Source organism: Panthera tigris, chromosome E1, assembly GCF_018350195.1.
Source record: "Panthera tigris isolate Pti1 chromosome E1, P.tigris_Pti1_mat1.1, whole genome shotgun sequence".
NCBI classification, from domain to species: domain Eukaryota; kingdom Metazoa; phylum Chordata; class Mammalia; order Carnivora; family Felidae; genus Panthera; species Panthera tigris.
The window spans coordinates 26,021,908-26,047,744 of record NC_056673.1 but is presented as its reverse complement, the minus strand read 5'-3'; the positions used below and the strand labels follow the sequence as shown (position 1 = coordinate 26,047,744).

Genomic DNA, 25,837 nt, shown 5'->3' with positions numbered 1-25,837 from the left:
TTTATATATTTCATTCTCTTGTCGATTGCTATTTAATGATCTGTAGTTTGGCTGTACTGATGTATTTTTTTCATTCCCAAATATTCTTGAGATCATACTCGGTGTTATGATCCTCTTTTTTCACTTAGTATTAAATCAATTCTCCGTGTCACTAAACACACTTTGTAAATATATTTTCAATGACTACATCATAGTACAGAGTATGAGTATATCATAATTTATTTAACTATTATTTACTTTCTTCCAATTTGGGCTATTAAAAATAATACCATAATGAACATTATAGAGCATTAAGCTATGTCCACATTTCTGGTTATTTTCTTTAGGATATGAACACTTTTAGAGTCTTTGTCCAAGTTACCAAGTTGCTTTTTCCAGAGAGACTATAACAATCTGCGTTCCCACCAGCAATGATTGAGAGCTACTCCCCACATCTTTTCTTAAATGTTTATTAATTTGTTAGATAGAAGTGATGTTTTCTCACTTTAATTTGCATTTCAGATTATTAGTGAGGTTAGCTTTGCTCAAGTTAATTATCATTTTGTGATTCTCTTACGGAGGGGTTGATCAGGGCCACCCGTGGCTCTTCATTTCTAAATCTGCCCTTCCTCTTTCATTGCCAGCCCTGCCTCAGATGCTTATTTCCCACCCGGGGCTCCAAGAGAGCCCTCTCCTTCCTGGTTCTGCATCTTCCTGGCCATCTGCTCACAAACCTCTCTCATTCCCACCTCAGTCCCATAGCTGGTCTCTCTCATGGCTTCTGTGCCTGTGGGGTGCTCTTTTTCTGCCTCCTCTGCACTGGAGAACCGAACACAAGCCTAGAATTTTCATGCAGGCTGACAGGATACACCATCAGACTGGGGTCAGTGCTGAACTTGGGCAGACACAGCCAGGGCCCTTCCTGCCCTGCACTGGGCCCAGGTAAATGGGGGGCCACAGTGGGGGCCTAACCAGCTGGGACTCTGTACAACTCTGTCTCATCTTTTCCTTTCCCATTTGCCTCCTCTCCCCATTATTCCAACTCGGGCTTTCATTTTCGCAAATGATACAATTTGGTGGTTTGGGGTTTCTGCAGGAGAATTTCTGTGATCCTCAGAGCGCTGGGACCTGTTTGCACTCGTTAGGGAAGAGAGACTCTGGACGCTCTGCAGACCCCGTCAGGCTGTGGTAATAAGCAGGGGCTGTTTGAGCTGCAAAGTGTAAACCTGGTCCTTCTTAGTGAGACTCTGCAGAAATCCCACTGGAGATTTTTCTGCCCCTGCCCTGTCTACTTTCCTTCATAATGATAAATGGCTGAAAAGAAAACTATCTAATCTCCAAACTGCTTGCTTTTTTTCTACTCTTTCTTCAAGGAGAGAAGGAAGAACACAGTCACATAAAACAGAGTCCTTCATCGCCTGCTTCTCAGGAGACAGTTCTTTCCCTTTTCATCCCAGGCCTGTTTCTGATCTCTGATGGGCTCGCACTGAAAGCTCCAGCAGGCCCCTCTAATCAGCTGCGACAGACGCTGCAGTTGCTTGGGTCGCCCATCGAAATTGAATTGATTACCCGGCCCCTTTGCCATTTTGTTCTGCACACAATTGCTTAATAGCTGTCACCTTGGCTTTCAGTCCCAACCGGCTGCAGGCTGACTGGTTCCCATTACTCAGGATGGCCAGTGCAAGTTCATCACCTTTACAGGATGTCCCTGATTGATTCCGTATGCCTGGGAGACCTGTAATATATTTGCATAGGAGCAGGGCGTCGCTGGGGGACGTAATAGAAATCTCTGGGCTGCAGGGACTGCCAGATTTAGCTGCGGGCTCGCCATATTTGAATCATTACAAGGCTTCTTGTCGGGAGTCTGGCCTCCGCTGACATAGCTGCTAATGAATTTGTAAAATTTTCTAAAAATACAAAACAACCCAGCCTGTCCTAACCTTTGCTGTCGCCACCTGCTGCCTGGGTGGGGAAGGCAAACAGAACCAGGCTTTTCCTGCCTGAGCTTGTGCTGGTCTTTTGAAATGACAGTCTCCTCCTCCCCACTCCCGTGCCCTGCCTGCCAACTGGGGCTTGGAGGGGGACATCTTTCAAGTGAAATCCTTTGCACTGGGAACTACTTCAATTAGACAGCAGGGGGAATGTTAACATGCCCTCCGGCCTTTTAAGTGGGTTTTAATTTTATGTTGTAAGATAAGACCCTGCAAGGCTGGGGCTGCTACTTCTCCAGCAGGCTCCATTAGTGGGGCAAGCTGAGGCCTCTTGACCCCCTGAGGCCCAGCCAAGACTGGAAGTTGGTTTGGTTTTTTAACAATTTGTCAGTCTGCTCCAGCTTCTCTTTCATTCTCCATTTTGTTATTCCAGGCTCTTCTGTTGTTGGAGGGCAGTTGGGTAGCTGAGCTGCAGCTAAGAGCCTAGCCCAGCTTCACCAAGTGGCTGGCTCTGGGCTGGTGATCAGAGCCTTGGGGGCTGCCTGCCTATGGCCTCACAGCTGAATATTCATCTTCCCCCCCCCCCCCCCTTCCCAGGCAGGGCACTGTAGAAGCAGACACTTTTCATGTGGCAGGTTTCTGGCCCGATGATGTATGACCTGTTGGCGCTACTGAATGGTGCCCTTTGTTCCAGGGTATCCCATGTGCCCCCTTTTTATTGACTTGTTGATTCAGAAGGGCAGGAAAGTTCCACAAATCCCACTTCAGGCCTTGCTCTCTAGCCATGCCCAGGTGGGAAAGCCCCAGGACCTCATGCTTCCCAGAAAGCTGGTAGGAAGATATGGGCCGCTTAGACTCAGAATATCCCATAAGAGACAGACAGCTTTCTTTACCTTGGATTCAGGCAACTGTGTATCTGGAGAGAGGCTGGGAACCCATGTCTAGCTCCCAGCCCTCTGCCTGGGGTTCTAGAAGGTGTGGAGTGTTCCAGAATGCAATCCACCCAGAAAGAAAAGAACAGAGCAGGTGTGAGTTAGGATGAACCCACCACTTCTCTGTGTCCTAAGCCAGGTTCAGTTAAGTTTTTCTCTGTGACCAAAAAGCCCAAGGTGGGAGCCAACAGCCAAGGAAAGAAGGAGCTTGGCTTCCTTCTGCAGGAGGAAGTTCACCCAGAGAGCAGCCCTAAAGCCACAGGAAAGGACTCTGGGGAAATAGGAGACAAGGTGGACTTTTTATCCAGCAGGAAATCTCATCTTCATCCTGATGAAGGTATGGATTTAAAGAACACCCTTACCCTTGTCTTCTTTTCTCCTGGCTTCCTAGACCAATCTGCAGTGGAGATGGTGGGTGACAATGAGGGGAGGGGGCAAGAGGCAAGGCGTTGTAAGGAGGGAGCCCCAACACACCTCCTGACACCAGCTTCTCTTCTAATCTAATAGGGTGGACTGGATTCATCTCCTTTCTTGCCACTCCATCTTGTGACCAAGCTTTAAGGATCTGGTTGAGGAGGAGGATGCAGAGGTCTCTTCCAGGCCTTGAATCCTTTCTCTAGGGTGCAGGTGGCTGATGAGCTCATACATCTGACTGCTCTGGAAAGCCTCGTGTTCTCACTCCAACCTGCTCTTCAGTTCCTCACCTGAAGAAGCTGCACAGATCCCACCGAGAATTCCCTACGTGTAAGACCACCTCCTCCAAACCACCAGGTTGTGTGCTGACTACTGAAATGTGACAGATTCTTGTGTACTGCCTGCCTTGCCCTTCTGGGGTCTTTGTGGACCCTGAAATCCAGACCCATCATCTGCAGAGTAGCACGAGATCAAAGATACAGCTGTTCCGTTGGTCCTAAATTCCTTCACTCTAGGCTCAGAGGCTCCATAGTGTAAATGCTCAGAGGCACAGAAGAAATACCAGCAAAAGGGAGGATGAGACCATTGCTGAGCCAAGAAATGACAAGTCAGTAGTAAAGAGCATCCACACACTTCACAGTTGTAAAATGGCTTTATGTTCTGATATATAAAATAAAATGTCCATGCTATACAACAAAACACTTGAAGTTCCATACCCCCTGTTGGCTAATGTGTCTTTCTAATAAAGTTTAATCTGTGGTGTGTATGTTTATATATATATATATTTATTTATTTATATATTTATATATTTATATATTTATTATTTATTTATTTATATGTTTTATCTAAACCATTCTTAGTTTTTAACATCAAATGTGTAATAAAATTTTAAATAGATGTCTTTCCAAATACCCCCTCCAGCGTTCATTTTATTAGGTTTATTCATTTGTAAAAAGCAAAGCTGAATTTGACATGTGGCCTGCATTTGTGAGATATATATATATATATATTTATTTATTTATATATATATATAATATATAAATAGCTATTCAGCATGCAAAGAGTTTAGTGATTTCCCAAATTTGATTACAGAGTTCATACCAGCCCCGTGGATGGTCTGGTGACGTTCGATGCTAAAGAGCTGGGCTGGGGACTACACGATTCACCTCACTGGAGAATTATCCTTGCTCTCTGAGCTCACTGGCTGAATTTACTGGAAGAAATGAATGTTTTCTCAATTCTTGTTTTTATTTCTGTTGGGCTTTCTTGCTCCAGAGGCGAGGATTTTCTGGGAGAACAGGCTCTGCCTGGCGGCAGCTCCGATGTAACCTCCTGGGGACGTTGCCAGGTGAAGTGTGTTTCATAATTGCCAGTCACAGGATGCAGATGGTGCCTGAGAGGCCGAGTCTTATGCACCGGAGAGTGAGAAACTATATGTCAGGGATGGAGGGGAAGGGCTTTGTACTGTATAAGAAAACCTGAATGATGACAGAGATGCTATTGGTTGCATTTTCCCTCCTCTTGAAGGAAAAAACCCTTTTTTAATACTCATCAGGTAGCACTTAGCACATGACCTTCTCTGAAAATCATCCCTCAGACCTCAGAACTCCAGGGATCAATTTCCAGGCCAGTAACTGAGCAGTCAGCTCTACTCTCAGAGCAGGCTTTTGTGGCTTAGCTGAGTGCACGTCTCAGGTAGTCTCACAGAATCTCCAGAAGCCAAAAGAGTGGGCCTCCTGTCCCCCAAACAAGATTTTCAGCTTCTTTGCTAACAGAAGGCCAGGAGCTCTAAGATGTGCACAGAGCCCTCCCACCCCAGCAATGAGAATCTTCCCCCAACTTTCCCTATGAGAGAGACTGCACCACCTGGCCCCTGAGTAAATCAAAGATTATATTATCCAAATCTCTAAATAACTTGCATGAACTCTCTACTCCCATCCCATCCATGCACATGTCAAGACATGTGAGATAACAGTGGACCCAGGTCCCGCAGCCAAAATCGCTTCTTAGATAATTGTTTTTTTTTCTTGTCATGGCCTCAATTGTATATCAGAAGATAGATGCTCTCCAAATGTACGCATGTACAAACACACACACACACACACACGCATACATCACACCCTCTGAAATACCTTCCTGTGTTTCTTGGTAGTGCAGGCCACCCACAGAGGTTAACACTGGATGAACATGGTCCTGGGGCTGTCGAGAGACATGGGAGTCATCCGTCAGTCCAGTTCTCTACAGTTCCCATTCCTGAATGGTATTGTAAGGAAGCCTCCCGGGACAAGGAGAAGCTTTGAGAGTAGAGAAACTCATTGGCAGCATTCAAGTGTGGAGAGGGTGGCTTCCTCTCGCACACTGCAGGGAGGCCTCGATCCCTGGGGAAGGAGGCGGCGGGCCCCCGCTCCCGGACCTGAGACTGTGAGAGCTGATTGTAGACGCTGAAGTGGGTGTTTCCTGGTGGCTGGGAGCTCTGAGCAGAGATAGTAGGCAGCCGAGGCATCATAGTGGTGGCGGTGAAGTGTGTGGGGAAGGATTGGTAAGGCACAGTCTCCATCGTCTGAACGCTGTAGCTTGTGTACGGTGAGACCGATGTCCACATGTTACAGCTCAGTGGGGGTGGGGGCAAGTCGTCCACACCAGACACCCCAGCAATCTCGGGCCCTGAACCTGAGTACATACAGGCTTCTCTTGGGGTCACCTCACTGCAGTAGGAGGGGCTCAGCATCTGTTGGTCATAGGGAGGGGGAGAGCGGAAGTAATGATCCTCCCCCACTGCAGGGGGAGCCTCCAGATAGGATCGCTTGCAGGGCAGGTCCAGGTGTCGGGCACTGTCTGCTGGAAGACAAAGAAACCTTCAGGAAGGGCCATTTCTACCAACCCAGGGCCCAGAACACCCCTTGTGGATGCCAAGACAGCCTACCCTTGCCATTCAGGGCTTGCCCTGCCCCATGTTGCCATGGTACTCCCAGAACCATTTTAATCAGCAACAGCTTTTATGAGGTGGTGGCAGCCAAGAAATGGTCAGATTATGGACACTGCTCAAAGGCCACAGGGGATACCACATCAGTGGACATTGAGTGATGTGGTTAGCCAGGCGGCATATAGCTTTCATCCTTTGCCACCCTGACTCTCGGGGATGGTAAGAGGCCTTAATGTGCATTAGCATTCTTAGGCTAGGCCCACCCTGGCCAAGGAAAGTGGAGACAATTGCCAGGCCAAACCAGGCCCAGAGGCCACATCTGTCTGAATTAGCCAGAAAATTAAAGCCACAATGTTTCTGCCTTAATCCTCAGCTCCCAGGAAGGCCTTAGCAAGCCAAAGCTACTCGCAGGCACGTTCCTATTACTTTTAGAAGAAGAAGTAAACACTACATACGTTCAAAGAAATCCCGGCAGATGGTTATTATACAGATTCCAACACAACAGTATTTACAAAATTAAGAAATGGAGTTGATAATAAGTAAAAGGTGACTTCTACTTTTAAGGCTAAACATACTCTCTTTGGGGAAAGATGACATCAGCTGCCCCAAACCATGTATGCATGTCTTTCAACCTCCTCAACCATGACAGCTTGACTCTCTGGAGTGTCACATCCTCCCGTGGGACCCAGGGATGACCCAGGCCTGAAGACTTGGGCAAAAGACCACTAAACAAATTTAAGAACACTTGTCCAAAGGCTTAACTTGGCCTCCCTCCTTCTGTTTTCTCTAGGGATTCATTCTGAGAGCTGTGTGTATGCACAGGGCAGGGTGGCCTGGGGGATGAGTGGACTGAGTTTGAAGGCCTGCACTCATCTCTCCACTCTTCCCCTCTGGAAGCATCTTCCCTGAAAAGGAGAAACTTGCCTCTTTTTTCACCCAGCTCTCTCACCCTTACTCATCCCTCCTTTCTCTCGTCTCTCCAAATTCTTCCTTCCTCTCAAGAGTACTAAGCTCTTGGACCTGCGAAGTGGCCCAGTGACTCTAGGTCAGGAGTGAGCAAACTTTCTCTGTAAAGGGCCAGATAGTAGACATTTTAGGCTCTGTGGGCCGTAACAGAATCTTTTGCAGCTATTTGACACTGCTGTTATCACACGAAGGTGGCCATGGACAGTAGTTGAGCAAATGCATATGTCTGTGTTCCCATAAAACTTTATTTATGGATATTAAAGTTTGAATTTCATATAATGTTCACATATCATGAAATAGTCATCCTTTGACTTCTTTCAACTACTAAAAAAATGTAAAACCATTTTTTATGGCTCACAGGTTGAACAAAAACAGACAATAGTCCGGATTTGGATCAAGGGCCACAGTTTGCTAACCCCTGCTCTAGGCCATTCATTCTAACAGGACTAGAGCAGCAGATACTCAGAACTCTACCAGCTGCTCCCTAGGAGCTAGAGAGAACATTCTGGATTTTAAGCAAAAGTCCCTAAAACCCATTCCCAAGAGAATCTCAGGGTCCCTGAGGGTTCTTCTGGTGTAAACACCAATCATCTGTATTTTATATATGGAGAAACTGAGAACTGCTACCAGAGCTCAGATGTGCCAGTTCCCAGCTCAGGGCTCTTCTTCTCCAAAAGAAGAAGAAAACATTTCTTTTGCTTGTCTTCCTGGCTCCCAATCTACATCCACAGTAGTTTATTTCCATTCTCAAGAAGCCTTTCCATTCTCATGACTCTGGGTCATCCGTGTTTTAGGATTGAAGTTGCTTTGATAAATGACAGCCTCAATCTCAAAATCTCTGGACTAGGATGCTTCAGCCTCCTCCCATGCTTAGAGATGGAGTCCAGCTGACTTTGTGTGATCTGCCCATCCCGTGGAGGCTCTGAAAGCAGTGGCTATAAAGCAACATCTGAAATGGGGGAGGGGTACCAGTGTCTGGGGACACCAAGACCACAAGCTGTCTCTGAGGATTCTGAAGTGTACATTAAAATCAAGAATTGGGACACGTGGGTGGCTCAGTCGGTTAAACGCCTGACTTCGGCTCAGGTCATGATTTCGCGGCTTGTTTGCTTTGGGCTCTGTGCTGACAGCTCTGGACAGCTCGGAGCTTGGAGCCTGCTTCAGATTCTGTGTCTCCCTCTCTCTCTCTGCCCCACCCCAGCTCATGCTCTGTTTCTCTCTGCCTCAAAAATAAACATAAAAAAGATTTTAAATCAAGAATCAATATTCCTGCATGGGGCCTGACCATGGTCCCTAACCTTTCAGGCTTATTCTCCCAGGCCACACAATAACCAGGTGCGTGTGTGTGTACCCATGCATTCGTGGAAAGTGTTTGTAGGAAGAGCTTTATCCCTCCTCTGACCCTCTAGGGCTTCCAGACTTGGAGAGAACTACCTCGTCTTTTCAGGCAGTGATAGAAGAGACTGGAGTCCCTCTGGGCTGGGAAGGTGTTGAGGGGAAGGTCCTGTGGCTCGGCCGCAGCAAACTGCATGTGAGCACCATTCTCATACTGGTAGTGCTGGAGCGCCTGGTGGGCACCATGCAGGGGGCTGACGTCAGGCTTGGCTGAGAGCTGGGTGGAGACAAGCCTCTGTCTCATGATGCTTTTTGAGATCACAGGATATTCTTTGCTGGAGGTGTGGGAGGACAGTCAGAGGGAGACAGGAAGAGAGTAAAGATACTTTGAGGGTTACCAGGTCTGTGTGCCTGAACCCAGCCGGCCTGCCCTCCCTACCCCCCGGCCTGGCAGCCCCACCTCTGTAGTCGGGCCACACGCAGGTCGCTGTCGTCACTGCCCCGGAATCCCTTGGCAAAAGGGTTGTTCTCAATTTTCAGCTGTGTGATCTGTCAGGAGAGGACACACAGAGTCGCTGGGGTAGAGGGCTGGGCAGGCTTTGGGCCCTCCCCCACTGCCCCAGGCACATTCAGAGCCTGGGTAAGTTGCACACCCAAGCCCAAGACCAGCTGCAGTCTTGCTGGGTCCTCCTTGGCCTCACTGTTCACATATGGCTCCTTGCTAGCTTTCATCCATTCTACTAACTTCAGACCTTCTGATTCTGTCTCCTGTCCTCCTGTCCCACTGTGCCTGGAACAGCTTCCCATCTGTGTCACCCTTGTCCAGTGCAACTGCCACCTCAGCTTCCAAGTGACCGTACAAATCTGACTGTCAATGTTCTGCCTAAAATTTGCCACAGCCTATGGCCTTTCCCCAGTATCCCCAGCCCACCTCGCCAGTCCCAATATGCATGATGTGAAAAGAGCTCCAAGAAGGGTAGCACGGGCAAAGGCAGAGAGACAGGGGACAGCAGCCCATGCAGGGGTCTGGAGGCAGTTTGGGACGGTCAGGCTATGGAAGGGGGTGTAGGGTGGGAGGCGGACCTCTCTGACTGCAGCCTGGGAATGGCCTCCAGAAGGCTCAGTCCTGGCTCTTCTACAGCTGACAGTACCCTGGGCTCCTTTCCCCATTCTCTCCCCTTCCTTGACAGGCCAGAATCAACTTTTAAATCCCACCAGGGAGAAGAAGTTTGTAGAACAAAATGGCTAACTAACACTCAAGCCACAGGGCAAGATCCATGCTCTTGGCTTCTACAGTTGCCAACTTGGTCCATTCTCCATAATTACTTTGCACTGAAGATTTAGGGGTCTGGTCTACTTTCCTGTTCATCATCCAATTTCTCACTGCTCTGAGGGACAATATAGGTGTCTGGGACGTCTCAGCCGCACTGCGTGGGGACGTCACTTCCTGCCTTTCTGTAGTAGCACAGAAATGCCAGGCAGCATCAGCAGTGGGGGCTATGGGGGTGGCCGTACCTTGTGATTCTGGTAGGAGGTCACAGAGATGAAGGAAGTCTCTGGGAACACATGGGTGCAGAAGGCTGTGTTTTTGGAGCCAAAAGCATTGTTCTCATCAGCCTTCACGATGTGTAGCCGTGGCTGGTACTTGTGCATGGAATTGAGGATGATCTGGAAGAGAAGTGTCTCTTTCTGAGCTCCAGGTCTCCACCCTGGTCTCAGTCAGCTGGCCTTGGGCTGGCTTTCATTCTCCTAAAAGCCCAGGCTCCAGGGCCTGACTACAGCCAGAAAGGTGCTAATGCTCCCAAGTGAAGAACCAGGTCCCCGAGCACCAGTTCAGCCCCCATGGTCCCCACTCAGCCTCTCTGCTCTGGAACCAAAACCTGGCTTTCCTAATGGCACAGATTGTTTTACTGCAGTAATGGAGAACCAAACATTTAAAAGCTCAAGTGACCTCAGTATATTGTAGCAGGTGGAATTCCAAGCCGTAGGCAAAGTCCCAGGGTGCCACTGACTTGCTGTGTGACCTCAGGCAAATCACTGGACTTCTCTGAGCCCCAGCTTTCATATTTGTAAAATGGAATCCTAATATATAACTTACCCCTCAGGTTTCCTGCTTCAATTGACTCTTTACCCAGATCCTCTCATTCTTCTCCCACCTCTCCTGCTCCTCCCCACTCCCCATCATGTGACTGGCCTTTCTTATAGATACCTGACTGGGTGTGCAGAATGGCCGAGGAGCGGAGGAAAGAGTTCCACTCTGACTCTTTTCCATCTGTCTCAACATTTGCAGAGGCCTGTGGAAGGGATGCCGGGGAAACCCAGCTGCATCCTGCCCTCAGACCTGCCCAAGACACCTCACAGCCTGGGGAGAAGCTCCATCGTGGGCTAGAATTCCAGGTGCCGAGGTAGGAGACAGCAAAGTTCCAGAAATAATGCCAGAGAAAGCCGGAGGCCCCAGGAACCTACTGGCCCTTGGGGATGCCTGGGACTGGGGAGGAGGGCCACCCCACCAGACACGAAGAGCCCAGGAGGCTTGGCCCCAGAGCCCCGGGAGTAACACACAGTAGTTGCTGCTCCAAACCTGCTTCATTCAGCTGTGCCCCACGGTAGCGGCTGAATCATGTGCCATTAAAATGTATTTTTTATCGTTGACATTTGCCAGACGCCCTCCCCATTGGAGGCAGGACCAGGAATTTGGGGCATTTTATCAGCACGGCTGCTTTTGTTAACCCTTTGGCTCCTATCCTAGCTGGGCAAGGCCGGCTCTCTGGCCCCATTACTCTCTCACCTCCTTTCTTTCCTTCCTTTCCTTCCAAGAGTGCCCTTTCTTGGGTTAGCCCTGCTGGCTCCCACCTTTCCCCATTCCCAGTGACAGGCCTGATGCTGAAGCTTGTTGCAAGATTAAACCCCTGAGTGACCAGACTGCCAAAAGAAAGGCCAGAGCCAGGCTCTTCCATGGAAAACCAAGGCAGAAGTCTTAGTCTGGGAAGCACACGCTGGGGACAGAGAAAGCCCAGAGGGCAGGCTCAGCTGAGGAAGTAGGTGGGTCAGGAGCTGGGCTGTGGCCTCTGGATTTCCCTGGGCTCCTCAGTTTGGCCTGGTAGCTTCATCCAGTAGGAGCTTGCTTTTCTGCCTTCTGCACTGGTTGTGCCCCACTAAACCCCAGTGACAAACTTCTGGACTTTCTCAGGGCAGGTACAGAGCACTCCAAACCTCAAGCCAGGTCCTGCAGCTGGGGACCCACTGCTCAACTGGGAGCCAGCCAGATTAAAAAAAAAAAACAACTCAGGGTGGACACAAGTTCTCCCTTGGGAAACCTCAATGGACATCCATTTCTAGGAGGCTGGGGAGAGGGGCTGGAACTTGGGAAACACCTCCCAGTCCTTTTGGGTTACTCTGTCAACCTGCACTGCTCCCAGCTGCAGGAGTCCACAAAGGACCTAAATTCCCAGAACTAAATACCTGGGAGGTGGCCTGGATGCATCCAGAAGTCCCCAGATTCCCACCTCTGGGCCTTTTCACATGAAGTTCCTTCTGCTCAATTTTCCTTTCCCATTCTCTCTCACCTTCTAGGGCAATCATCTCAAGGCCTAACTCTTCTGGGAAGCCTTCCCAGATTACTAGGTCCTGTTCTGAACTCCTGATGCTGACTGAAACTTCCTCCCTGTGCACTGTCTGCCTGGCTGTTGTGTTGCTTCCTAGTGGCTTCCTATTTCTTCTTGTCCCTTCAATTAAACTATAAACCCCTCAAGAGAAAGGGCCAGATCTTTTACTCCTTTTGTACCTCTAGGCTCCTTTACCCCAAAACAGGAACTAGTAAGTACAAGGCAGGGTTACAGGACTGGGGAGACTTGGGCCATGATCACAAGCTCCCTGTCCCTTCCTCTCCTGTCTTTCTTTGCTCACTAGAGACAAGGTAACCTCTGAGGCATTTTTCAGGTGAAACACAGTGATTAAACATGTGTGCAGACAACCTCCCCATGAGCACTTGCACACTGCAGTTCCCTGGCCACGCTGGCTCTCCTAGGGCGGGGAGAGCACAGACACTGGACTAACAGACCCAAGGCAGATGCAGGCATCTGCATGGTGAGGCTGGGCTCTCCCTTCGGGACACCTTCAGACCAATGACAGCATCCACCCTGCTCCTCTGCCAACTGGGCAGTCACAGGCTGTGTTAGTCCAGCCAGAGTCCTAGGTATTATCGACTCCCCTGCTCCTCACTGTCACTCACCTCCAGGTCCAGTCAATGACCAAGTCCTGTGACTCCATCTGCAGGATAAAAACCTCTCCATTACCCCACACACCCTTGATCCAGGCCCACCATCTCTCTCCAGGTTTGGGACCACCTCTTCCCTGCCTATATCTATTTCCTCTCCATCTTCACGTGCCACGCATCAGATCAGGTCACTCCCCTGATTAGAACCTTCCAGTTCACCCAGGAACACTGCACACTGCTTGAGAGGCACCTTTTGTAGTTTCTCCTCTTGCCTCCCCTGTTCCCCTCCCCCACTTCCTGCCAGCATTTAGAGCTCAATAAATGTCATATCTATAATGGGGTTCCCTCTCGCCCCTTGGGGTTCCCTCTTTGATGGTTCCCTCTTGCCCCTTGGGTTAAAAGCCAAACTCCTTAGCCTATCAGACAAGGTCCTCTATTGACTGACGTGGAGAGATTGCCAAACACACCTTTTAGGGGAGGGAACAAGACTGGCTGGCAGGGAAAACTGGGAAGAGAGAAACTGCCTGCAGGGGCAGGAAGGAGCCACTAGGGGAGTGCAATCCCAGACACAGAGAAGTCAAGAAGGGTCCAGAAGCTTCTATGGATTTCTGTTCACCAGTGATAAGTCTTGAGCAAGCTCTTCCCCTCCAGTCCCTATCTATAAAGTGAGGCCTTCAACTAAGAAGTGGTCCCAAACACCCCTTCTAACTTGGACAGTCTGGAACCTGGACAGGTGTCTGGAAGAAAGTCCCCTCATTGAACCAGTGCAAATATAAAGTGGAGCCTCAGCCCCAACAGCCCAGGAGAATGTGAAACCAACTCCGTGACTCACACCTGGCTTTACTCGGAAGTTCCCCAGGCGCCACATTAATCTCTTTTGCCAGAGTCTCACATTTATATTTGTGGCAGAGGATGCTGGGCCAAATGGACCAACCACATCAACAAACCCCACTACATGACTGGTCCCGTTATTGTTTTACAGAAATGGGATTCATTATGTTCTGGCTACAATTCAGAAGCCTGTTCTATTTTAACAACTGTGATAGTGCCAAACATCCATCTCCTCGAGAGATCTCCATAGCGTGCTTGGCCAATGAGGTCCAGATTTATCTGCATTAGAATCACAGAACATTAGGGCATGGAGAGGCAGACCTTAGAAATCATTCTAGTCCAACCTCCTAATTTACAGATGAGGAACAGGAGGCTTATAGTGGGAACGTGACTCGCCCAAGAACACATAGCTGGTTGGAGACAGAATCCTGAGAAGATTCCAGACGACCTTCGAGAGAGCACACACTGCTCTCAACAACATATTCAGTAACGAATAACAAAGTGTCAACCAAACACCGCATGAGATGAGGACTCACCAGGCCCTATTGTCCATCACAGAAAGCAGTGTATCTGAATGCTAGCCATACAAGTGTGGCTAATGTCCATTTTGTCATCTATTAAAACCAGATTTTCCCCTGCATCATAGTTTTACTTTCTAAGACTACCTTCTCCATCCTCCTTCTTACCCTCTCCAGTCCTGCAAACAGGGAAGGACAGAGACAGGATCTACAGCTTACATAAAAAGAAGAGGAGCACCTGGGTGGCTCAGTAAGTTAAGCGTCCAACTTCGGCTCAGGTCGTGATCTCACAGTTTGTAGGTTTGAGCTCCACATCGGGCTCTGTGTTGACAGCTCAGAGCCTGGAGCCTGCTTCGGATTGTGTCTCCCTCTCTCTCTGAGAGAGTTCTGTCTCTCAAAACTGAATACATGTTAAAAAACATCTTTTTTAAAGAAGAAAAAAAGCGGAGACCCAGAAAGGTAAGTGATTGGCTGAAAGAATATCTAAACTAGAACTGAGTTAGCCAACTGATATGCCTTAGGTCTCATTCCCAGGGCAGCAACCCAGGGTTCCAGAAACCCTCTGCCTTCTCCCACAGTCTCTGCACTAGCAGCCAGTGTTTATGGAGCATAGCCTAGGTGCCAGGCCCTGTGCCGAGGAACCTACACACATCATGTAATTACTCTTTACAACATCTCTGTAAAGTAGACATTATTATTAGACCCACTGACTGTGGCTCAGGGAGGTGAAGGAATTTTCCCAACCTCAGACAGCCAGTGGGAGGCAGAGCTAGAATTGATACTAATTTCTGAGCCTGAGCTCATATGTGTACCTGGCCAGGGGCACCAGGCCTGATCTGGAGTGTATGGGGCATCTGTATCTCCCAACACATCCAGCAAGGGCTCGGCACATTGTCAGGGCTCAGCAAATGTGGGAGAAAAAGAGGAAAAGAGGGAGATCAGTAGCTCTGAGTCCCTACTGACAAGTTGACAGCATAAGCTTTGGAGGGATGTCAGCCCCTGGTGGAGGACATGCCTTCTCTCTCTAAACACCAAATACCACCCCCTTCAGCCGGTTCACTCATTCGCTTACTGCTTACCAGCATCCACTGTTCCAGACACAGTAACAGGCAGTAGGATACAATGGTGATTTAACCTTATGGTTTCTGGGGTGCCTAGGTGGCTCAGTCAGTTAAGCATCTGACTTCGGCTCCAATCATGATCTCATGGTTTGTGGGTTCCAGGCCCCTGACCAAAAGCAAGCAAGCAAGCAAGCAAACAAAAACCTTATGGTTTCCTATCTGGTGGGGAAGTCACAGAGTAATCCAAAAACCAAGCAAAAGTAAGTAGTGAGAAAATGTACTGGAAGGAAGACTGCATTTATAATAGTAATGAACAAGATGAAATACCTAACAGAAAACGTGTGGGACCTTATGAAGAAAACTTGAATATACTTTGGAAAGACAAAAAAGAAGACTTCAACCAAGAGAAGGGTATTCCTATTAATCCTCCCTAAGTAAAATTATAATTTCAAGCAATTCTAATAAAAATACAGATAAGTTTCTCAACAATATAAGCTGATTCTAAAGTTCATATGAAAAAAATAGATAAGACTAGCCAAGAAAACGCTGGAAAAAAACAAAAACAAAACAAAACAGCAACGGGGGACCAGCTCTGCCAGACACTAAAACCTATCGTGAAGTCTCAACAGTTAAGGCACTGGCACATGAACAGACACAAATTCATATGGGGATTTAGTGCACAGAAATAAGGCATCCTAAGCCAAGTAGGAAAGAGAAACAGTCAATTGCTGGTGTCGGGACAACTGGATGGCTCTTTAGAAAAAAAGAAAAGTTGGATTCACACCTCCTATCGAATGCCAGAAAAAATTCCAAAAGGATCAATGGTTTAAATGTAAAAATAAATCCATAAAATACTAGAAGAAAACACAAGAAATTTTCCTTACAAGTACGGAGTGGATAAGGGCTTTAAACTAGTCAAAATGCAGAATCCATAAGGATAGAGCAATACATTCAGTCAAAAACTTCTGTGTGGGAACACCACTATAGGTAAAATCGAAAGGCAAATGACAAACTGGGGAAACATCTGAGCAACTCCTAACACGTATAAAAGCTAAATTCTCCTAATTTATAAAACCTTCTAGAATTAATAAATGTTCAAAAATCTGAGAGAAAAAATGAGCAAAGGATAGAGACAGACGTTCACAGAAAGGGAAAAAAGATGCCTGACCTTAGTCATAATAAAGGAAATACAAATTGAAACTACAACCAGTATCTATATTTTACCCATCAGACTGGCAAAAGTCTAAAACTTTGCTCTCCCACCCTGTTGGTGAGGCTACAGCAATGGTGGGAATTATACATCAGTTAAAACCCTGATGGAGGGTGAAACTATGAATTACAAATCCAAATACCTTCTGACCAAGCAGCTTATCACACAGATATACTTGACACACGTGTAAAATGATATATGTAGAAATTTAATTAAAAGTGCAAAAATAGGGGCGCCTGGGTGGTTCAGTTAGTTGAGCATCTCACTTCGGCTCAGGTCATGATCTCGACATTTGTGGGTTCGAGCCCTGTGTAGGGCTCTATGCTGACAGCTCAGAGCATGGAATCTGCTTCAGATTCTGTGTCTCCCTCTCTCTCTCTCTGCCACTTCCCCGTTTGCACTCTGTCTCTCTACCTCTCTAAAATAAATAATAAACATAAGAAAATTTAAAGATACGTAGATAAAAGAGCAAAAATAGGCATCTTAATTTCTTCAGTAAGGACTGGCTACATAATTTATGAAAGAAATGTGCACTGAAAAAGAAATGCAGCTGTAAAAAAAGGAAAAAGGAAGCTCTATACGAACAGAATGATCTCCATTTGATACTGTTTACAACGCAAGGTGCAAAAAGTGTTTATGGTATGCTACCTTTTGTGTACAAAAGAAAGGATTTGAGATTCTGTATTTTGCTTGTATATGCAAAAAGAAATGCCAAAAAGAAATTAGGAACAACGGTTATGGGTGGCAGGGATTGAAAGAAACTGGGCGGATAGGGAACCAAGAGGAGAAAAATGGTTCATTACAGACATTTTTATTCATTCATTGATTGATTTTTAAGCCATGTGACTGTATTTCCTATGCAGAAATAAACTTGATAAATAAGTATAAAACTCTTAGTGTGGTAAGTACTAGGACAGAAAGGTGCGTGGCACTCTGAGAGCCAGAGTGGGGACCCTGAACCATCTCTCTGAAGAGGTGGCATTTGAGCTTGGATCCCAAGGCTCAGGAGTAACTAACTAGGTGAAGAGCCATGTGGCCAGAGGAGAAAGTAGCATACAGAGGGGACAAGTGCATGCGCCACTTTGTGACCAAGAAGCTGCAGCCCACACCCCAGCCTGGAGCTAACTCGGCCTCTGGAACCATTAGACTTTCTGCGTCAGAAATCATTTGCTGGTCTTCCTCCTCAGCAATCTGGGAGTCCTGGGACATAAGAGGTGGTGAAGGCCATTCCTTCCCTCTCTCTCTCTCTCTCTCTCTCTCTCTCTCTCTCTGTCACACACACACACACACACAGACACACACACACACACACACAGACACACACACACCACTGCAGCCATCGGCTCCCGGCTTCCAGATCAGGAGAAAAGTGAGTCCCAGCCATCTCCATGTGCTGCTGCAGGATGCAGGCCCTGTCTCAGTGAAGCCCGCCTCAACTTTCTGAAGCAGCTCCTCTTTCCATTTCATGGTTACCTGGCCCAGGACCCTGCTGTGGATGGAAGGGGATGGCAGGTAGGCAGCAAGGGACAGGCAGTCTCTACAGCCAGCAGAACAGAAGTGGAACTGAATCGAGCCTTAAGGCAGCAGCTCAGTCCTAGCCCCGAGCCCCCAGGATCCTTTCTGTCCCTGCTTGCGCTTACTCCCAGAAACCGGTCATCATCCCTGAACCTGCCCCAGGAAGGAACAGAGGCCTTCCTTGACTACAGCAAAAGCCCACAAAGAGTTTTCTAGTCAGAACCCTGTGCCAAAACATGTGGCCATGTGGTCTGAGGGGTCCCTGTTCCCTGTATGTAGGACAGGCTGCCAAGCCCAAGCTCTCCCCGGGACCCTAGGCTGCAAAATCTCAGTTAAAATCCCTGAGATACTATGAGACCTGAGGGAAAAGTCCAAAGCTCATTTGGCTGAGAAAGGTCCTCAACGCCTAGGAGATTTTAGGGAAAACTGAAACTGGAGGAGAGCAGCACAGAATGAAGGGCTTGTTTGGGGCAAATTCATAGCATATGAGATGGCTCCTTCCCAGGCGCCTGCACTGAGAAACCAAACAGGGTGATGAAGGGCTCAGCACTCCCACTGGTGCAGGCCAATGAGCAGAAAGCCATGGTCCACGTGGCTTATCTAGGAATATTTAGCTCATCTCCACAGCCCTTGCCTGCACGATCAGAAGCTGTTCCCTCTCCAGTGATGCTCCAAATAACTGAAGATATGCCAGCTCAAGCCTTGGGTGCAGAAAGACAGGTGGACAAGCCAAAAGAATGCTGGACTGGGAAGAGAAGTGTGGGTTCAAGCACAGCTCCTTTACTCCCAGCCCCTGAAACAATCACATCATCCCTGAGTCCTGCCACTGCACGCAGGGTGCTGTGACCAATAAGCTGCCTCTGCTGGGTAGGTGCGGGAATGGGGAGAAGGAAGATGCTCTGCATCCCAACCCTCTGGAGAAAGCTGCATTTGTGTCAGGAGTATCCCTATTGCCAAGGAGACATGAGTTCTTGGCAGGCATGGCAAGTGTAGCCAGGGGCAACCCCCATGTCACCAGCCCATCAAGCAGCCCAACTTGCTCAGACTCAAGACCATATGCAGGATTATTGCAAACCCTTCATGGACTCCAGTAGAGCCACCAAGGAGGCAAGCCAGGCTGGGAAAATCTACTGCTGGGCTATGAAAGCCTCTCTCCCACTTTAAAAAGCCCAGATTTTCAACCACTTGAGTCCCACCCCTACCACTTTCTGCTGGGGTGGCAGGGGTGGGGTAAAGGTAGAAGAGTCATCTGAGGCACCCCTGCAGTTGGGAACCATGATAGCAAGCTGTGCACCTGAAATTCTCACCAGAACTTTGATGCCTGGGGTACTTTTGGCCACTCACCGAAACATCTAGCTCTTGCCAAGCTCTGTGCTCCCCCCAGTGGTCTGTCCCATGGGGTCCACATGCACATTTGGGGGCAGAGACCTGCCCGCCAGCTAAGCTCCCCAACTCCGGGCACAGAGGCTTTCACTAACCTTTCCAGGTTAGTGTCATGGCCTGGGCAAGCAGAGGAGGCCAGGTAGGGGTCAACTGGGAGCAAAGTCTTGGTCAGGATAGTGCCCAGTAAGACCCAGAAGGCCCTTCTGCCCCTCGATTAAAAGGCCTTGTGCTCTAGGCAGTGGGTGCTTGGCCAACCCTTCCCATTAGATCAGTGGCTTATCTCTGCCCCCATGAGAGGTTGGGGCTGCACATTTCTGCCACCCCTCGCCCACAGCATCAGCCTGCCTTGCATGGGAAAGCCTGTGCTGCTCGCAAGATGGAAAACTCAGGGGCTAATTACATTAATTAAGTATTCTCCTACTTGCTTGTTTATAGATCACCAACTGAGAAAAAAACTAAACAGACTCTGAAAAAATTAGAACTAAGAGCTGCCTGTCAGTTATATACCAATCAATCAGAAATGACCCATTGCTGGCATTTTCCATGAGGAACTATGATTCACAGAATTCTGATTTGCATACAACTCCCCAGAAATAGAATTTAGATATAAAAAAGGCACATACCTGCACACCCCTCACCCCTGCTTCCCCTACCACCATCCACACTCTGAATGTTACATGTATGGCCTGGGCAACTGCATCTAGCAGCCTCTACCGCACCCATGCTCCACCCCACCCCATCCTGTACTTCCAGGGTACCGATGGGAAATGGAGAAGGCCAGGGCCTGTGCCCTGGCAGATAATACCAGCTCCCCAGGCTTCAGTTTACCACACACTTGAGCTAAAAATTTCCACATAAAACGCTTTTTGTGGGCCTGCCAGAATCAGATGGGGAAAGAATGAGCCTCAGCAGCCTGGATGGGGCGTCAGCAGCAGCATCCCTGGGGCTTCAGAGTCTCTCTGGCAAGAACCAGGTCCGAGGCAAGGCCAGGAAGGAGCTGCCATCCGAGCCAGAGTGAGGCCTTCCCTTCCAGAGGGCAGGGGCTGCCAGGCCAGGCAGACGGCATACTCCAGAGAGAGGCTTTGGAACTCATAGTGACTCTTTCCCAAGAAAGTTAACTTGCCTTATGCTCCAGCAAGGCCAAATTTGGGGAACCTGACACTGAAAGATTTGATCCAGCATCACTGTCCTTGTCATAGCTGCCATATTTAGAGCCTCCCATGTGCAAGGTGCCTCATGCATATTCTCTCAGTTGATTCTCGAAACCACGAAAGGTTTCTAGATAAGGAAACTAAGGCTCAAAAACTTGCCCAAAGTTACCCAGTTAGCAAGTGGGAGGGGAAGGATGTACATCAGAGGGACTCAGACTCTGGGCTCCTTCCTCCAACTGGCCCGGCAAGTGCCAAAGCCTGGAGCTGGATCCCCAGAGGGGATTCTCTAGAACTCCATCCCTACCTACCAGCCCACCCCCAGCACTGCTCAAGGACTGGCTCTCAAGGCCAGGCAGTCTCTTTCTTACATGACCGAAGGGGTCCAGGTGGTTGTTTGTGAGTTTCAGCTTCTGGAAAGAGACTAGCTGCCGCATCCAGTGGGCCCCAGTGGCAGGAGAATCGGGGTGGACATAGAGCCTTCCTGGCATGGCGGGCTCAGCCTTCCCGGCCACCATCCTGCCAACAGAACAGATGATTACAACAGTTGATTACTCTGGGGTCTGGAAAAGCCCAGATTCCCTGTCCCCTGTTAGAGCAAATCCCCATAGACTTGAGGGGGAAAGAAATCACTGCTAGTCCTATACTCTCAATTTCGGACTTTGTGAGTAGGAGTGAGGGTCAAAGGAGAGAGCACTGAGGAGGAGGAGCAATTATGAACCTCTTTTATTTTACTGCAGCAGAAAGAGAAAGGGAGGGTACAGACAAATGTGATTATTTACTTCAAAGAATGGGGCTAATCACAAATATATTGTGGGGCGATTTAGGCACCTCTGTGTATGTATTACAGTTACAACTTTAAAACGTTATAAATTATATTATTTGGAGGGAGCTTCTCAGAAGACCTAGACAACTTTCAAACTGCTTGTCCCCAAAAGAGTGCTCACCCCCAAGGAAATTAATTGGTAAACCTCCCCTCAGCCAGAGCCTGCTCTGAATGATAATCCAACCCAAAGAGAGAAGAAATAGAAACATGGCCCTTGGCAAGACCTGGTCACCGAATCCAGCCTCCTCAGCCAGGTCTCTGCTGGCCCCACTACCAGCCTACTGTGAAGCCCACATCCTGGCTAGCTACTGATTCAGTCAATCCCTCTTTCTCCTTGAGCACTGTCCTGGCCTCTGGGGGCAGACAGGGTACTAAGAAGGTGACCTTAGGAAAAGTAGCCTAGTGTTTACTTACCCAGCCCCTGTTTTGCCTTACAGCCCACTTGTTCCCCCCAGCCTCTTGCCAGAGGGTCCCATCATCCAACCATCAGGCAGCTGCCACTCACTCTGGATCGACAGCTTAAAGGGAGGGCTCATAGCCAGACAATGAGGAACTAAGCGGAAGAGCAGCAGAGAGATGTCATTGGATGTCTAACCATCCAATATCAAAGTCCCTCAAGCAAACAGCTCCCATCCTCCTCCCCAGTGCAGCACTACCAGAGCCTAAATTCATCCAGTGTTCGTGTTCCTCTGTCATCCCACAGCGTAGTCACCAATCTTGTTTGCCCATGGCTGTAGGGAGAGAACAGACTCGAAATCCACTGAACACTCAAACCCTGCAGCTCACTTTAGCGGGTGTGCAGACATTGGCCGACCCTGCGGCCTCTGCAGGCTCAGCTCCCAAGACTGCGGATCTGGGCAATCATATGAACTAACTGGTGAGTCCCTGGACCAAACATCAGGTGCAGATGGGTGTGGTGAGTGGACAGAGCAGTTCAGAGAAGGCAGGTGATGTGAGGGTCCCAGGTTCTTACCATTTGTTGTCACAGAACTTGTAGCGGTGGTCATCCGCAGGGACGATGTCAATCAGCAGGATGTACTTGGTCTTAGGGTTCATGCCTGTGACTTTTACCTTGTAGCTGGGAAACATCCTCCTAGGGGAAGCCAAGGTGTGAGGTAGAGGCATAGACAGAGCATCAAGAGAGATGACACCCAGGGGTGAGGGAACAGAAGGCCTTAAGAGACACCGGCCCTGATCAGAACTGTGTGACCTTGCCTCAGCCTCCCCCTACACAAGGGAAAGGTTGCACTAGCCGTTCTCTCTGGGTCCAGGTAGCTTCATCTGGTCTGCATGCCTAGAAAGAGGGTTTACATGGCTTCCCCAATGCAATTCCCTCTCCCCAACAATCCCCTAATATTTAGGGCAACTGGTTGTAAGCAGCTAAAGCATAGAAAGTTTCAGGATCATGAGAGAGGATGTCAACACCAACCTGGCTGCTTAATTTCCCTCCTGCCCTTTGCCAGTCCCTACACAGCTGAAGTTCTGGGCTGCCACTACAGGGGGTCAGAGCAAAAGACTTCAAAGCCCTGTCAGTTGCTTCTGTAATCAATGGGGTATCTCCTCGGGGCCTTGTCTCTGTGGAAACCCTCAGGCCTGGAACCAACTCACAGAAAAACAAGAGAGTGTTGCTAGGTCTTTGGATTCTTTTGGTGTGTTTAGCAGAGGTGTTTAGCCATGTGAAGACCTTTCCTGGGCTTGTGTATACTAACTGGGTACCAGGTGAAGTCAGTTCAGGAGCCTCATGGAGAAAAGCATGGATTCTAGAACTACTCTGCCATGGTCCACCAGCCTGGCCCACCCCTGACAAGTTTTGAGGCATTGGGCAACTTGCTTGGATCTCATTCTCTGTGCCTTGGTTTCCTTATCTCTAAAATGGGGATATTACTACCTATCTCATAGGTTGGTCTGTGGATTAACTGAGTCCATTTGTGACTATTACCACTGACTCCCACTGCATTCCTCCCTCCTCAAACCAGTGGATGACTTACCTCTGTGAAAAAGGACTCACCAAAAAACCAGGAAGTTTTCCAGTTTCTACAGCTCATGCTAAGACTATCCAGGACCCTGAGGCTCAGTGAATATTCTAGAGACGGGCTTCCCCAGACCCCTTAACACACACACAGGTACAATAGCATATACACATACCTGCAGGGGCAGAGTTCTGCCCCTTAGTCATCGAGTCCCTGACACTGGACTTCTCCAGAGGGAGCAGACGGAACTTTACCACAATCCTCCTCAGACACCCCCACCCCCTCCTAGCTGATCTCCCACAAAGGTGTTTCCCCAAGAGAGAAGCAGGATGCAAACCTAACTGAAGACACTAAGGACATCAGGAACCAAATCCCCTGAGTTGGGAAAGTGCCCAACCAGTCCACTGAAGGAAAGCCTCACTAAGAGACCATAAAGGGAACCTCAAGAGAAGCTGTCCTAGACACCTCAGACCCCCGTTTTGTCAACATGGGTACCAGTTTACCAGGGTTTCCAGAAGGGATCAAGGCCTTTACAAGCAGGCAGACCCTACAGCAAGCCCAGGCCAGGACCCTGAGGTGGAAGGTTCAGTTCTACCCCTGGCCCAGCCCCAGCCTGTTCACCCTCTCTCTTGCAGGAGGCAAGGCCCGGGAGAGCACTGCAATGGGCCAGGGATGTGGGAGGTATGTGGCCATGTGTACGCTCAAGGGCACGTACTTGAGTACACGGTGGAGTGCGCATGTGTGCATGTGTGCATGTGTGCGTGCCTGGAGGGAGGAGGGAAGTTCTAGCTGTAAGTCTAGGGACTTATAAACCGTGTGGAAGAATTTGTCTCAGATGTCAATTGAAAGCATTTTCAAATGTCCACCCCACCCCCTCTCCAGGAATGGGGGAAGTGAGAGGGCTCAGGAACCCAATCCTGCCTGCTGCTTACCAGCGCCTGCCCAGCCTGGGGGCCCAGCTGGAGCCTGCACCACCTTCTTTCCTGGCCCAGCCTCTCCCCTGATAGGCCTAAAGCTGAAGCAGGGAAGGCATCAGCTGCCTCACTTCCCCTGCTCCCCGGGGAAAGGCCAAGAATCCTGTCCCCTCCAGGTCACCATTTTGTAACTGCTACAGGAACTGCCACAAAATGGGGCAGCCCTGGTTGCCCTTGGGGCTGACCTGGCACCAGTGCCCTGTGCTTAGTCTGTTTCTCCTGTAATCACACCAGGTGGCAACAGCAGAAGGCAGACATGGCTTCCCCCCCAGGCCAGTATCCACAAAGGGGTCCAGGAAAAAATGTCCCGCTGCCACTTTGACAGTCTTCATAACCTAGGCTGAGAGGGGGATGAAGACCCTGTCCTTCCCCTTCTCCTACTCCTTACTACACTTCATCTCAGCAGCTCAGGAAGCCAGGCTAAGATCCACTAAATGGTTTTTAGAAGGCCTGTAAGTAGCCTGTGCTCAGCTCCCCAAGGCACGGAGCTGGTGTCCTAGGATTTGGCTTCACCCAGAAGCTGACTAAAGACTGGATTCCTGACCAAAAACACCCTCAGGGAGGTTTTGCCAAGAGTTGGGGCAGGGAAGGAAGGTATCTCCTAGCTTCTGCCTCCCCTGCCTACCAATCCCCCCCTTCCTAGGGCAGCTGCCCTTAGAAGCAGGGGCGGGGGATGGGATATCTGGTCTGAAAGGGGACGCTGCTCCAGGCTGAACTACTCAGGCTCAGTGAACTCCACTGCTTTCATGAGAACCTGTATCGGCTTTTCTGTCAGGGTCCAGTTTGGTGACTGCTTCTGAGAACACGGGCCCTGGGGACCCTAGGCACTATCACTGCCCCACCTAGGGGGCTCCAGTGGGATGAAGGGCACACCCTGTGGGGAAAAGGCTGAGTGCCAAGGGGAAATGTATGTTCCACCCACCCCGGAAGCCTCCTGCCACAGCTGAAGGCATCTGCCCTTGCCCTAAAGTTGAAGCCCCAGGCGCAGCATGGGACCATTCACCAGGTGGGCATGACTCCTGCCACAGAGGCCAGGCTGGGTCTGGGAGCTGTGCCATCCTCTCTGGTGACTCCACACTATAAAGACCCTCTCTACTGAAACAGATGAAAAGGATGGGGTGAGATCAAGTTGTTTCTGTGGCTTAGGACGTAAAATGTACCTGAAAACCAACATCAATGCGGGAAATGAACACCTGGGGGAGCGGGCAGGAAAGGAGGGAAGGACTCTGAGCCGCCAGTGTCCCACTCTGCCCCGCCGCCAGCGCTGGCCTGGCCGGAATCCCTGGCTCGCCCGCCCCGGACACCTCGCGGCCTCCAAGCCCCGCGCGGTCGAGCCTTCGCCCCACCCTCTCCCTGCGCCCCGCGAGCCTCCGGTCCGCGCGCCTGACGCCCCCTCGGGGCTCCTGGACCCCCAGACAGAGGGGCGCTCCCGGCACACGCGGAAACGGCTCCGCCGGGGAATAAACAAGCCGCCTGCCCCGCCGGCCCGGGAGGAGATGAAAGCCGGGGGTTTCTCCTCTGATCACGAAACAGGCTCTGAAAGGATGCGGGCTGGAGCCTTTATCTACTTCATACTCGGAAATGGTTTTAGAATGAACTGCTAAGATAAGCTTCCTTGGACGTTTCTTCGTGTGGGAGGCCTGCGGGGCACGGGGCAAGGATTCGGGACCTTGTGATTTTGGCAACAACCCCTCAAATGCTCGCT

The 25,837-nt window shown here is 49.4% G+C and overlaps 1 protein-coding gene and 1 long non-coding RNA gene across 4 annotated transcripts in view; one reads left to right on the top strand and one right to left on the bottom strand.

The window, feature by feature from the left end:
* Positions 1 to 2,830: 2,830 nt before the first annotated feature.
* Positions 2,831 to 4,028, top strand: LOC122233617. Its single transcript, XR_006211254.1, has 2 exons — positions 2,831 to 3,179; positions 3,350 to 4,028. It is a non-coding gene; the product is annotated as an uncharacterized LOC122233617 (long non-coding RNA).
* A 70-nt stretch (positions 4,029 to 4,098) lies between these two features.
* TBX4 (T-box transcription factor 4) overlaps positions 4,099 to 25,837 on the bottom strand; it is a 31,360-nt gene continuing 9,621 nt past the window's right edge. The window contains exons 3-9 of one of the 3 annotated variants that reach the window (XR_006211253.1): positions 22,162 to 22,281; positions 20,734 to 20,881; positions 9,996 to 10,148; positions 8,941 to 9,029; positions 8,580 to 8,815; positions 5,389 to 6,094; positions 4,099 to 4,663 (exon numbers count right to left, since the gene is read on the bottom strand). Coding sequence is in view for 2 of the 3 variants with exons in the window: in XM_042966788.1 (XP_042822722.1) it covers positions 5,475 to 6,094; positions 8,580 to 8,815; positions 8,941 to 9,029; positions 9,996 to 10,148; positions 20,734 to 20,881; positions 22,162 to 22,281 (1,366 nt within the window). In the remaining variant the exon portion in view is untranslated. Of the gene's footprint in view, positions 6,095 to 8,579; positions 8,816 to 8,940; positions 9,030 to 9,995; positions 10,149 to 20,733; positions 20,882 to 22,161; positions 22,282 to 25,837 lie in introns of all 3 variants that reach the window. The other 2 variants (XM_042966788.1, XM_042966789.1) reach the window with 2 other exon arrangements.